General features: G+C 40.3%; 2 protein-coding genes across 6 annotated transcripts; both read right to left on the bottom strand.

The window, feature by feature from the left end:
• Positions 1-3,114: 3,114 nt before the first annotated feature.
• LOC113724789 (cell division cycle 20.2, cofactor of APC complex) lies at positions 3,115-6,723 on the bottom strand. Of its 2 annotated transcripts, none has more exons than XM_027247675.2 (5): positions 5,331-6,723; positions 4,686-4,958; positions 4,288-4,557; positions 3,597-4,183; positions 3,115-3,497 (listed from the first exon to the last, which is right to left on the bottom strand). In XM_027247675.2, the coding sequence occupies exons 1-5, from the start codon at positions 5,460-5,462 to the stop codon at positions 3,371-3,373; spliced, it is 1,389 nt and encodes a 462-aa protein (XP_027103476.2). In that variant the 5' UTR covers positions 5,463-6,723; the 3' UTR covers positions 3,115-3,370. The 2 variants fall into 2 exon arrangements, with proteins under 2 accessions (XP_027103476.2, XP_027103475.2); XM_027247674.2 differs by having other exon boundaries at positions 3,602-4,183.
• A 703-nt stretch (positions 6,724-7,426) lies between these two features.
• On the bottom strand, positions 7,427-13,156 carry LOC113724788 (uncharacterized protein At1g51745). 4 transcript variants are annotated; one of them, XR_003457178.2, is made up of 4 exons: positions 12,029-13,156; positions 10,250-11,184; positions 7,772-8,972; positions 7,427-7,626 (listed from the first exon to the last, which is right to left on the bottom strand). XR_003457178.2 is itself a non-coding variant. In XM_027247673.2 (3 exons), exons 1-3 carry the CDS (start codon positions 12,211-12,213, stop codon positions 7,834-7,836), a joined length of 2,259 nt encoding a protein of 752 aa, XP_027103474.2. In that variant the 5' UTR covers positions 12,214-13,156; the 3' UTR covers positions 7,682-7,833. The 4 variants fall into 4 exon arrangements, 1 of the variants encoding a protein (XP_027103474.2); XR_003457182.2 differs by having other exon boundaries at positions 7,427-7,617; XR_003457179.2 differs by having other exon boundaries at positions 7,427-7,614.
• Positions 13,157-13,314: the final 158 nt, after the last annotated feature.

Raw genomic sequence — 13,314 nt, 5'->3', positions numbered from 1 at the left:
CGCCCTTATCCCTCTCTCTTTTAAAACCCATTATTTTTTCACTTTTATTTTGTGCTAATAAAAGTATTTAATTGTTATTATTTTTTTCAATTTTTATATCATCTCCTAAATCCATTTCCATTTGATCTAGGCACGACTAATTTTTGTGGGATTCGTGAATATGTTTTTCTTTTACATAGGTTTGGATCTGTGAATAATAGATTAAAAGTAAAAAGATGAATGGGTGTTCATATCCAAACTAGCAACAGAAAATAGTCTTGATGAGATTCAGATTGGGTTTGAGAATGTGTAATTATGTTGGAGTTGGAGGAGATTCTTTTTCAACTCTTCCTTTTTGTTGTCTATGGCTATGGGTTGTCCAAACGGAGTTGCATGTCCTGAGCCTCGTAGCTTGTTAATAATGACCCCAAAACTGTCAGACCCTTCAGAATTGTTCATACCAAGCATGTTCTTTGAATTTCTTCTTTCTTTTTTTTTTTTGTTGTAAAATTTTTTGTTGATATTGATTTGATTTTGGTATTTAGAATTTTTTTTTGTGATTATGTTACAAGAATTAACAAATGGAGGGCTGCTGAGTCAAGGGTAGGATTAGAGCTTCTGGTGGCAAACGGTGGTAGAATTGGCAACTATTTCGTTAGGATTTGTGCATTCTGTTAAAAATTGGAGTAAAGCAGGACATGTTTTATAGTTTAAGAATTTACATGTTCCATTTTGAAGTTTAAGGATTAAAATGAGGATTCTGCTTATAGTTTGAGGGGACAAAGTGGAATTTACCCTTTCTGCCCACATCTAAACATTACAAAGTAAAAAAAATTAATCAAGGATAAAAACATTATTGTATTTTGTGGTTCGTCACAATCGGTGAGTCAAGGGTAAGATCATAGCTTCTGCTGGCAAACAGTGGTAGTGGGTGGCATGGGCGGTGTGTGGTTGAGATGAAGAGAGAGATGAGGAGTAAGAGAAAGAAGGTGAATGAATAATTTTTAAAAATTTGGAGCGTATCAAAAGCTTTGGATTTCATGAAATTGCACTTATGTCCCTATTGGATTTGGTTAACTTTAATTATAATAATAAGGGCAAATTATCCAATTGGCCCTTGAACTTTTTGTCTAGGTAAAAATAAACCTCTCGTCTATTTTTTTTTGACTTTAAGCCCTCGAACTTGTAAAATTAGGTACCTATGACCCTTTTAGCCAGTTTCTCTGGTTTTACAATCGGAAGGCCAATTCATACAAGTGTTAGTGTGCTTCTTCAAAGGGCATTTTTGTCTGCATCTTCTAAACAAAAAGGAACGGCTCCTCCTTTTTCCCTCCATCTAATCTAACTCAATCGCTAACTTATTCAACAAACGAATTGTAGAGAGAAGAGAGAGAAGTCTGCAAAGAAACAAAAAAAGGGAAGTAGAGGAGGAGAGAGCGTGCGTGGTGGTGGAGTCATTAAGGGAGGGGCGAAGAGGGTTCTACGACGGGCGGAGAACCAGTCGAGGAAGGAGGAGAAAGGTGGGTTAGGATTCGGGAGGGGTTGGAGTGGGAGAGAAAGGAGGTGACAGTGGCTGTAAGAAGCAGAATTACAGTACCAGTGTCGGCATCAGCGGAAGAAAGGTCTAGATTGGAGGTGGGATCGTTGGAGAGAGAGGAGGTGGCGGAGACAGTGACGTGGCCGAAGAGAAGGCCATGAATAGCCCTGGGGGAAGAGGAGAAACGGAGGAGTAGGGAGGCCAGTGCAAGGCCAGAAATTTGGATCTTGTGAATAGGAACGTTGTCCATGCTAATTCAGCTCTAGGATTCTCTCTAGCTCAAGTCAGATTTCGCAGACAGTCCTCTCTATTTTTGTGTCTCTGTAGAAGTAGGTCAGGCGGTGGCATGGGACCTAAATTGCTCGCCGGGTTGGACTGGTGGGTTGCTTTAATTCAACCCTGGACGCCTCACAGCTGACTGGATTTGAGATTTTGACAGACACAGGCACTTCTACTACATAACCATTTGGATGAGTTTATAACCGTTGTTTTGCTAAATATTACATGCTTTGGTTAACTTTTGATTTAAGTTGATTTAAGTAGATCTTGGGCACTCTTGTGCACAGCGCGAGGCCAAAAAAACTAGTTTTTCTATAAAAGCCTCATGAGCTCGGAAGAGATGGTCGAGGCAACGCATTGTCCCGCCACCACCGGCTGCTAGTTTTCAGAGGCAAAAATTGATCAATTATAGACTCCTGGACTCGATTTTGAATGCAATTCCCGTCAAGTGGCCAGAGAGCCACCATTTAGTAATTTCACTATTCTCAAATTCTCTATCCAAATGATTTGTCCTGAAATTTCTTTTGGTTTAGCGAATGTTGAGCTTCCTTTACTCTTCTGCTTACCACTTTGACTGGTAACTCCCCATTGGCCTCAACTACAACGACTTAGACATGACAGAGACTATTGCGGTAACCGCATCAAGGGAAAACAACCTTCTCTTGTTAGCCACCATATGTGATCCTGATCTCGCCCTCCAACATTCATACCATTTTATGGATTTTACTGGGATAATTTGCATTTTGATGTATGATAGATATTTGCAAATTCTGCTCTGTTCCTTACCTTCTTCCTTTGTTTTGTTTCTTTGCAAACTTCTCTCTCTTCCCTCAGCAATTCGTTTGTTGAATATTAGCGGTTGGGTTAGATTAGATGGAGGGAAGAAAGAGAAGTTGTTCCTTTTTGCATGCGGATAAAAATGCCCTTTGAAAAAGCACACTGGCATTCGTGTGAATTGCCTTCCGGTTGCAAAATCGGAGAAACTGGCTAAAAGGGTCACGGATACCCAATTTTAGATGTTCGAGGGTTTAAAGTCAGCAAAAAATAGATGAGGGGCTTATTTTTACCTAGACAAAGAGTTCAAGGGTCAATTGGATAATTTGCCCTAATAATAACTGACAGAATTGGCAACTATTTCGTTAGGTTTTGTGCATTATGTTAAAAATTGGAGTAAGACGGGACATGTTTTATAGTTTAAGAATTTAAATGTCTCATTTTGAAGTTTAGAGATTGAAATGGAGATTCTGCTTATAGTTTGAGGGGATAAAGTGGAATTTACTCTTTTTGCCCACATCTAAAGATCACAAAGTAAAAAAAAATTAATCAAGGATAAAAACATTATTGTATTTTGTGGTTCGTCACAATCGGTGAGTACATCCACAGGTAAAAATTAGATGGCTCAAAATTTCAATAGCTCTCTCTAGTATCCTAAGATCAGCTGCAAAAATGGCAAAGAACCTTTTCCCTATACAAAAGAAAAAAAAGAGAGAAGATTACAAAGATAGTACTAGTTGATAATCAATCTATCATTCCCTTAGGCATTATTTACACCAACGCCGACTTAACGAATGCGGTTCAAGTTAGCAAATGGCTCGGTGTTCGCCTTTGGTGCAGGTTTTGCCACTTCAGGAGTGCCAAACACATTCCAGAATCGGAGAGTTTCATCGCCTGCTGCGGATGCAACCGTGCATCCATCGGGACTCTGCAATATAAACAAACAAACACACCTAGGAAAGGTTACAAACAATTTCAAACAGATGGAAAAAGACTACTTAATCAGTAGTAAGTAGCAGCCAGGCACCTGACCTGAGCCATAAAAAGGACTCTGGATGTGTGACCAGTAAGCTCTGCCATCTTCACCATCGAAGGATATTTCCACAGAGTGAGCTGATTCTGAGTAAAACCGTGAGAGCTAAGCAGTTCGCGCTCGTTCTTGTTCCACAGCAAAGCGCAAACTTGAGAGCCTGTGTCAACTGAATTCAGGCAGGCACCAGTGTGGGTGTTCCAGAACTTAATGGACCTGTCACCACCACCTCCACCTGAGGCCAGCAAGTTACCCTGAAAGGGACACCAAGCAAGAGCTTTGACAGCAGCTGTGTGGTCCTCAATCCTGTGAAGCCATTGTGTGGGTGCATTGGAAGAAGCCGTGGATCTATCCCATATATGGAGGAGATTGTCATTTCCGCCACTGGCTAATTGCTGGCCGGAGGCCGACCACTTGAGGCCACAAACTTCTTGATGATGTCCTCTATAAGTTTCAACTATGTGTGCTCTCACTCTCACATCATTGTTAATTATTTGTCCATCCATTCCTCCAGTAGTCAAAATGTGACTGTTCCAATCAAGTGCGCCGACACGCGAACGATGGCCGCCTTTCAAGGTTCTTAGCTGCAGCAAGAGCAGCGCGAAAAGGGAATGAATGGTTTAATACACAAATTAGAAGAATACGCAGCAGTATCCCGAAAATTTAACTTTGGGAACAAGGAGCAGACCAGTCTATTAGAAGTGGAGTCCCAGAGCTGAACATCAGAATTGTTCAAACCAACAGCAACGTGGCGTCCGTCGGGAGCCCACTTAACACTCGTCACGGGGCCATTTTCCTCATCAACCGTGACGAGCTCTGAGGTAGCTCCGTCAGTTGCATCCCACAAATACACTGTGCTTCCAAGGGCAATTGAAAGAACATTGCTGCTGCCCCAGTCTAGCAGATTCAAGTAGTAATCATCCAAAATATCAGGAGCATCCAGAGTTCTTTCTGAAGTCTGTAAAAAAACGAATACAGACCACAGCAGGAGAAGAGAACAATTAATTATTCGAGGAATTAAAAAGAAATACTCCTCAACAGCTGAAATCTGAAATCAATTCTCAAAGTTACGGGTAAAATACCAACCTGGGGGATGTAGCGACGGGATTTGGTGGGCTTGGAGTTGTTGGCAGCAGTCGAGAAGTCAGCAGGGATAGGGTCGACAGGGGTAGGTGGCTTGTTCTTGAAAGCAAGGATCCTGGTCCTGTTCATGTTGAAGGTCTCCGCAAGCTGCTTCCGATAAGCCTCCCGAGAAGGCGAGCTCACGGCTGGGTTTTCCTTACCTTTCCTGCCTTCTGTGAGCATGTAATGAGCATAGTCGAAATCCATTGCAGATCGATTGGGTATAAACCTATCCAACTGTCACAGAAACAAAAGCTTTTAAGATGGTTGAATTTTCAACAGATAAACACACATCATCAAGGAAAACAAAACTGCAGCCTCTTCAGAACAACAGGCTAAATAAAATCCCAGCGGAAGTATTTTTCACACACACACACACACACACACAAAAAGCATAATCAGACGTCAATCACAACACTTGTAATGATAGTTTAAAAAAAAAGTTCATAACAAGATAGTCATGGTGAAAAAGGGCCTAATTAATAGAGAGTAGAACAAATGAATTGACAAAAAAAAAAAATTAAATTAGGTAGCAGAAGAGAGACAAGTGTATGACAAAGTACAGGATAAACAAGGAGAAAAGCAACAGTATAGCGAGCAATGAGTTACGTTATCCCGGGAAGTTCTCCTCTGGAGGAGGTGTTGTTCCTGAAGAGGGAAGCGAGATCTGGTCTTGCTGGCGGAGGAGGAGGCGGAGGACGATAATGATGATGACAAGTTGACGGATCCCCCTGCATCCATTATGTTACCCAAAAAAAAAAACAAGAAAGGAGAAGAAGAAGAAAATGGGACCGTCCCTACGGTATTCTTCTGTCGCTAGTCACAGTGTGTGTGAGCGTGTGGCCTTGCTCTAAAATATTCTGCTGCGTAATAAATAGAAACAGAGTATGTAAAAGTGAAAACAAGAATTAGAGGAAAGCAAACAAGATAAAAGAAGAAGGCCTGCAAAACAGAAACTCCGAAAGTTAAGAAAGAAAGATGAAAAATCAAAAGAAACGGAAAACAAAGGACAGTTGCTAATCTTAATCACTTGTAGTTAAAAAAACAAAAACGATTGGGATCCTGGAAACGGCTTCGCACTTGAGTCCAGGAATGGAGGAGCTGGTGGCGGCGGCGGCGGATCCAAAACCCCAGCCAGAGAGATGCGTGTATTGAAAAGGAGGGAGGGAGAGAGAGAAATTAATTAGAACTGTTGAGACTTGAGAGAGGAGGAATAGCTGCTGCTATTTATTGTGGAGGAGTTTTGGACCTTTGGTTTATATGCTGCAACTAACGGCTACCTTCTCTGAGGAGAGAGCAAAGGGAAGGAGAGGACCAACCAAAGTTCAAAAAAAAGAGCCGTTGTAATTTCACCCTTCAGACTCATTTGCCCCTCCGCTACTCAGTCAGGTACAGCTATACAGGGGGGTATTTAAGGAAATGGAATTGCATTCATCTCCGGCCGGCTTTGTTTCTTTTAACCAGGCTTTGTTAAGCAAGAATAGGTGGGCTTCGATTCATTTACGGCCCACGGTACCACTGCCGATCTAGTGCTTACTTGCTTGGTTTGTTTGCTTGGCATGCATTTACTCTCTATTTCTTACCGTTTCATATTATACTATGAGTAAATCTTTTTTACACCGTTATAATAAATCTATTTTATACTAACGGCTCACCATATCGCATCACTACGTTAATGAATGCTGGCAACCTATTATTCTTGATTAATAATATTACTATGTTATTTAATTTGATATTCATAAATCATTGTTAAACAAAATTCATCTCTCCTGCTATCCTCCTCTTCTCGTCCTTCTCGTCCCTATGCTTTTTCATCCTTTTCTTTTTATTGCTCTTCCACCCTTCCATCCTCTGTTTTAACGGCGGTAAAATCCCCCTTTACCAACTCGATTTTTCAACAATTGATAATTAGGATTTTTGAAAAATGGTGAAAAATCATATGAGAAGAGCATATATAAATCCCAATTACCCAATCTCCCTCCTCCCAACCATTTTGTTCATTAAGGGTACTGGTACAATGGAAAACCAAGAAAATGAACTTTCCAATTTGCAATATTATTCAAGTTTTTAAAGATTTCTTACCAAACTTTGTTAGGTTAGTTTGAGGGTTTCATCAATATCAAACCCACCCAACAAGAACCTTTTAGTCGTGTAATATCAAAATAACCTAATACTTGAATAAAATATAGAATTTTACCTGCCCATTTTCGTTCCTATTCTCTCCACCTTAAGACTATTCCTTTGCGGTCCTACCCCCAATGTTAACTCTGAGCAAACAACAGGAGCATATCAAAGTTCACTTTTAGAGCCCTACAGTGTTCAACTTGGGTGTGTTCAAGATGATTTTCACTCGAGTCTTTCCTGTTTAATTTTCTAACCAGCGCAAAGTGAACTTTCGTTGACATGTTCCTGTCATAGCTTTTGTCTGTCCTATCAGCTCAAAAGGTTACTATTTCTTTCCGTGGTCAAGGCTCAAGTCAAGGTCATTTCTAGAATGTGTCAAAGTTGCATGCTCCACTATTGCTACGTCCTTCGTCTCTCTTCAACGGTTCTACTGCGTCGCAACCGTGCAAGACCTTCCAGACTGCCTCACTGCCAAGTAGATCGCTTCACAGTTTATACAACAGAAAAACAACAAAATAAATAACTTTGTAGTGAAATCCAAAGACGTCAAAACAAAAATAACCTCACCCTGGCAGTGAAAATACAATAATGTACACTCGTGAATTACCATTTCTATACTTTTTGTGAGTTCTACTCGTACAGGCGAGCTTTCGACCTTGTTTCAACAAAGACCCATGTAAAAATAGCTGTATCATCTCATCATCCTGAACTAAAGTCACCTAATATATGTCATTTACCATACATCTTGCGTCAATCTGTAGTTCAAGGCCTGCTACAGAAACTTTAATAAGACAGTAGAAACAGGGCAAATATATGAGGCCTATATTTCCCAAAAAAAAAAAAAAAAATATATATATATATATATAGCAACAAATAGCTGCATATATGGGTATGAGATTATTGATGTCCTAAAAATTTACATGTACCTATTAGCTATTGCTGTCTGTATTGCCATCTCCATTGCCATAGAGAAATTCCAAAACCATTATCATGGATGGCGGCCAACCAACTCCTCTTGTAACCTACTGAACACTAGTTTAACTGGAATACAAGCTACAGCTGTGGACACCAACTCTGGTTTCAGCCCATCCACTTGAAAATTATTGCTGCTCTGTCTACGATCAATACTTTGTTTCTGTTGAGAGGCGATTGACGAAAGTGTTCTAATCTTTTGATTCGAAGATAGGCTTATTTTCTTTAATGGCTTCCTTGAGGATTTTCTATCTACTAGAATGCTACTTGTGTGCTTTTCCATTATGCCTCCCTTGTGACCAAAAGTTCCTGCATCTGATTTCCCTGAGCACCCTCTTCTTCCATCAACAAATTGAAGATGCTTGGCACTTTCATCACATGTTGAAGATAGATCTGGACGTGGGACCCGAAAATTTGCTGTCCTCCGAGCAGTCCTCCATGTTGGTGGAAGTGCTGTTTCATTTCCTGGTGTTTCAGAACCCCAATCATCAGTTTCTGCAAGGACAGACTCAGATGATCCATTTTCTAGAGCTTCAACTTGGACGGGATACCCTACTATAGCCTGCCCATTTATCTTACTCATCAATGAGATCATAGGGACAGGCTGTCTTTGATTGCCTGATTTGACATGCTGTCTTTGATAGCTTGATTGGACATTCAAATCGACATCTATCAACATAACCCTGCTACCATCATGGTGATGACCAAGAAAGACAGGAGCAAAGTACTTGCCTGAGTCCTCCCAGTATTGTTGGTCATTCCAATCACAGTGCTGCCACTGCATGGTTCTACGGCTTATACCATCTGGACCTCTAGACCCATATCCAGCCATCTTATGCGTAGAATTCTTCTCGACCAAGTAATTTTCAGCTCGGCCATTTGTTTCCAATTCAAAAGGTGTTGTTTCCTCAATGGATCCCCAGGACAAATTTCTGTCTGCTCCATCGACGGGCCTTTTTAGCAGACTCCTCTTTCCCTTAAGCTGCCATCTGGACATGCCCATACTATATAATGCAGGGTCAACACTACAAGGATGAGTTAAATCATCTCCAAGTGCCAAGTCATCTAGTTCTTCACTGCTTACGCTTCTACTTTCTGCTAGTACTTCAGATCTTCGAGGATATTTTGGTTGCAACTCAATAGATGCAGCACCTTCTGCATTAGGAAAGAAGCAATAGAATGACAACAAGAAACATGTACATTACCTCGGAAAGGCAACCAAGAGAAAGGTTGTTAACACACTCAAATTGAAGACAGGCAAAAATTATACAATAGATAATAGCTATGTATTAAGATTATAATGCCATAAGACATCAGATGATACATAAATATCCACAAAGCAACAAATTAAAAGCAAGAAGCAAGAATAACCCCAGGAAATAACCCCATGAAAATGTTTCAAGAATTTCATGGCAGGAAAAATCATTTACAACTATCAAGTACCATATTCAACAACAATCATTCCGTTCCAAACTGTATTCAGCTAAGCTAGTCAACTACAAAGAGCAAGTATTATACTTGGCATAATCAGAGTTGAATCATTCATTTTTTCTCAGGAGGTAATGAGCCCACAAAAATGTTTCAAGACCTTCATGGAAGGAAAAATCATGTACAACTATACAACTATCAAGTACCATATTCGACAACAATCATTCCGTTCCAAACCATATTCAGCTAAGCTAGTCAGCTACAAAGAGCAAGTATTATACTCCGCATAATCAGAGTTGAATCATTCATTTTTTCAAGTGATCTGAACAATTGTAAAAGAATCAAAATTTATCGGGATCAACTACCCTCCCTGAAACTAGTTACATTTAGAGGCCAGATTCCCAGGAGGTAATACAAAAGAGACTGATAACATTACAGCTTCAGCAATGCCTCAAGCAAGGAAGAGGAAGAAATCATATTATCTAAATTGATAACAAGTGCAGAGGAACTGATTGGAGCTTTAGAAAACCTATTGTAGCAATGGACTAGAACCAAACAATTGTGGTTTCACCACAAGCCTCTGATTTTAACACATTAAGGAAAGGGAGAACCACTGGAAAAAAGGAAACTGCAAGATACAAACACATCTATACGTGTAGCTATATGATTATGTATGAACAAGCTTGTGCACAAGCATGCTAGAAGTTACACAGTAGAAAAGAAGCCAAAAGACAGAGCAAAAGCTTTAAACTTTATGGTGGCACATTGCACAATGCAGTCTAATGACACAAATATATGCTAGCAAACAAAAGTAAACACAACAATTTGCACCATTTTACATGCACAGTGAACACAAAGAACAAAATAACATTCATGGTGATGCAAGATCTTAATTATACAAGATCCAAGCATCTAACAAATTAACCACCACGAAAAGCATAAACAGCACTAGATGCACACTGAAAATTGGACTGCCTCAAGTATACTAAAACACAAAATATGACCTGAAAGTGAAGCCAGCTCATCTGTATCAGAATCCATAGAATCGGTCTCCGAAGAATCAGTTTCAGTATCCTCTGCAGACCGCATGTTATCTTCTTTGCACAAATCTGTAGGTTGCAAACAAGTGTATCTGTTCCTGGTTACACCAATTGTACCCCCTGGCTTCTCATATTCGGACATAGAGGTAATATTAGAACTACCATCAGCCTTAGAATGAGGCACAAGTACCTCTGTACTATCCTCCAGCACTTGAAGAAGAGGACGGCGCCTCTCACGCCTCTTGGCAAGAGAGTCCTCATCTAAACCATCATACAGCCTTTTTCTTTTGTCAGATGAATTTTCAAAATCGGCATTAGCCATGTCTTCTGTGCCAAGACCATCATCATTACAATGAGCCACAGCACTGCTATCACATAAAGGCTTGTGAGAACCATTTGGAAACAATGAAGGAGAAGCCTTAAGATTAGAAGGCACAGCACGCAGACCAAGGTCCTGCAAACCTCTCATCCTGGGTGGCACAGCAGAATTGTCATCATCAACAGTTATTTGATTTTCTTCTTTGACTCTCTCTAGACAAATAGTTTGGCTCACAGCCTTGTCCTTGGCAGATAGACAATGACTCTGACAAACTTGATGAGTTTCTGGTTGCAACATTTTTTGTTTTCCAGTCTCTGATTTCTCTGAAGTTGTCTCCAAATCTTTCCTCAGACAGTATGGTGCCTCATCATTAGTAGAAGAACCTACTTTTCCACATTTTTTCTCCAACATTTGCCTCTCAAGTTCAAGAGCATGAAGTATTGCATCTTCTCTACGTGCATATTTCTCTCTCTTCTTTGGAGGCATACCTTGGGAAGCTTCGGCCCTTTCAATACAGTCATCAAACTCACCACATCGAAATGCCTTCACACGCTTTGACTTCTCCAAATTATACCAGTCTCTGGTCATTGCAAAAAAAAAAAAAAAAAAAGAAAAGAATGCTATGTAAAAGTTGTCCCAGCCAGTAAACATCACCAAGTATATCATACCAAACAAATATGAAAAACACACAAACTGCAATTTTTTTTCATCCTTTTCACAAAAAAGTAACATATAACTGCACAAACATTACAAAATCCAAGAAATCAACTAATGTTTAGCTGGAAACAGAACTTCAACCAGTATCTGGATGATGGTAAAATTTAGAAGAGGGAGGGGCAGCAGCACTAATAGCAGAACAGGTAGGAATATCCAGTTCGTGAATAAGATACAAGATTAATTTTAGGGTGCAGCAAGTTAATTTGCTTGCTTTGTTATTCACGATTTGCTTTTGCTCCTGCAGAATACCTATTCTCCTAGACTGGAGTAGACCAGTACCAGAGCAAACTCCTACAAAACTTGGTCATCGTTATATCAAGAATTTTTTCAGCAGAAGCAAAAACAATATCCATACCAGGATTTAGAATATTCTAGAGAAAAAGTGTAACTAATCGGGGCTCTTATTGTTTTGCTTTTCTTTTCCACCAGTTTTTGAGCGCAAGGACACCATCATACATACAGATGAGAAACAATTTTGTTCGAACTATCAATAAAAGCAACTAAAACTTTTTCCAAAGCTAAAATAATTAAAAAAAAAAAGGCAATTCGGGTTTCATAGACATATAAAAAGAAATACTAGTATAAATTAAAATGTGAAACTGGAAAAAGTTAGTTTACACAACATTTTAAGGTAGAAAAAGTTTTTTTTTTTTTTTTGGGGCGGTGGGGGTGGGGGTGTGGGGAGGAGAGGAAGAACAAGAACATACACACTGGCGTCTTCTCGGCCAAGAAGTTTGACAGGAGTTCCAGATCGCGGAGACATAACATGAGAAGCCGATAGGTCGTCAGGTCCGAGTATTTTACCGGGCCACCAAGACCCGTTTCGTCTTCGGACCCAAACTATACTCCCAATGCTGCAATCAGCTCCGGCTCCTGTTTCTGAGCTACCCATTGCTCTCCAGGCTTAAGTAGCTGGAGCTGGCTCAATCGAGTAATGATTATATGGTAAATAGTTATAGATGTATCTATGTATTTATGCAATCTATAGCTGAACTACAATTACCAGCAATTAAAAAAAAATTTTGGTTTTTTTTTTTTTTTCTAATTACAAACTATACACTTACTATAGACTTCGCTACGGAGTCCTGACTGACTGATCCTATATTATGAAGCACTCCCGACTGACTGATCCTAATAGGCTCTGATGACTAAATTGTACTCTACAACATCTCTCTCTTTCTCTATCTCTCACTCTCTCAGTCTGTGTATAATTTTACGTCTTACTAATGACAAATAAAGAAAGATTAAAGATACAGAAGGAAAGAAGAAGTACAAAGGAGACAGGAGTAAGAAGCAGCACTATAGTCTGTCCATAAACTTATAACCGAGAGAGAGAGAGAGAGAGAGAGAGAGAGAGAGAGAGGGGAAAAATGGAGGCGGGTGGTGGAGGAAGGTTAATACTTAATAGGTCAACCCCCAGCGAAAGCAAAGAAGATGGTGGAGAAAGTGTAAATTGGGGAATGGGGAAGAGGAAGAAGGCCGCATTTGGAGGATGGATAGGAGGACGGGGTGGTAATTTTAGGGGCTAGGGTTAGGTTTTCCATTCAAAATTGGGGGGATTTCATACCGGAAGGGGGAGGAGGAGGAGGAGGAAGAGGATTGGTTCGATTTTAATTGGTGTTTGCTTCAATTGATCACAACCAACGCGCTCTCTCTCTCTCTTTCTGACCGCGACAAATTGCCCGCACGTGCTCCTCTCTCTCTCTCTCTCTCTGTAATGTAAGAGTAAGAATAATTGTACCGAGTCCTCCCCGAGGCAAAGGTTGACTCACTGATTTACGATTTGGAAAGAAAGACGCACTCTGAATTGAGAAGTTGTGGATGAGTCGAGTCCCCCCCCACTCGAGAGTAGTGCTGCTTGCGACTCGCTTGTATCTTTCTTCCGCACAACGCCAAGGCTTTGGTGCGCCTCCTTCCCAGCTGCGCACCTTAGCAAAAGTAGACGCGCTCATGTCGTATTAGGCGACGAATAATTTCACAAACTTTTACTCTG

Source organism: Coffea arabica, chromosome 2c (assembly GCF_036785885.1).
Source record: "Coffea arabica cultivar ET-39 chromosome 2c, Coffea Arabica ET-39 HiFi, whole genome shotgun sequence".
Classification (NCBI taxonomy): Eukaryota; Viridiplantae; Streptophyta; class Magnoliopsida; order Gentianales; family Rubiaceae; genus Coffea; species Coffea arabica.
Note: the sequence above shows the minus strand (reverse complement) of the source record. Positions and strands in the feature narration are given on the sequence as shown.

Coding starts and splice junctions, on each gene's coding strand:
- LOC113724789 (XM_027247674.2), bottom strand. CDS start 5,462: ATGGATGCAGGGGGATCCGTCAACTTGTCATCATCATTATCGTCCTCC. Junction 4,959..5,330: donor GGAGAACTTCCCGGGATAAC/GTAACTCATTGC, acceptor TTTCTGTGACAG/TTGGATAGGTTTATACCCAA. Junction 3,498..3,601: donor GAGTCCTTTTTATGGCTCAG/GTCAGGTGCCTG, acceptor TTTATATTGCAG/AGTCCCGATGGATGCACGGT.
- LOC113724788 (XM_027247673.2), bottom strand. CDS start 12,213: ATGGGTAGCTCAGAAACAGGAGCCGGAGCTGATTGCAGCATTGGGAGT. Junction 11,185..12,028: donor GGCCGAGAAGACGCCAGTGT/GTATGTTCTTGT, acceptor TGCAATGACCAG/AGACTGGTATAATTTGGAGA. Junction 8,973..10,249: donor TGAGCTGGCTTCACTTTCAG/GTCATATTTTGT, acceptor TTCCTAATGCAG/AAGGTGCTGCATCTATTGAG.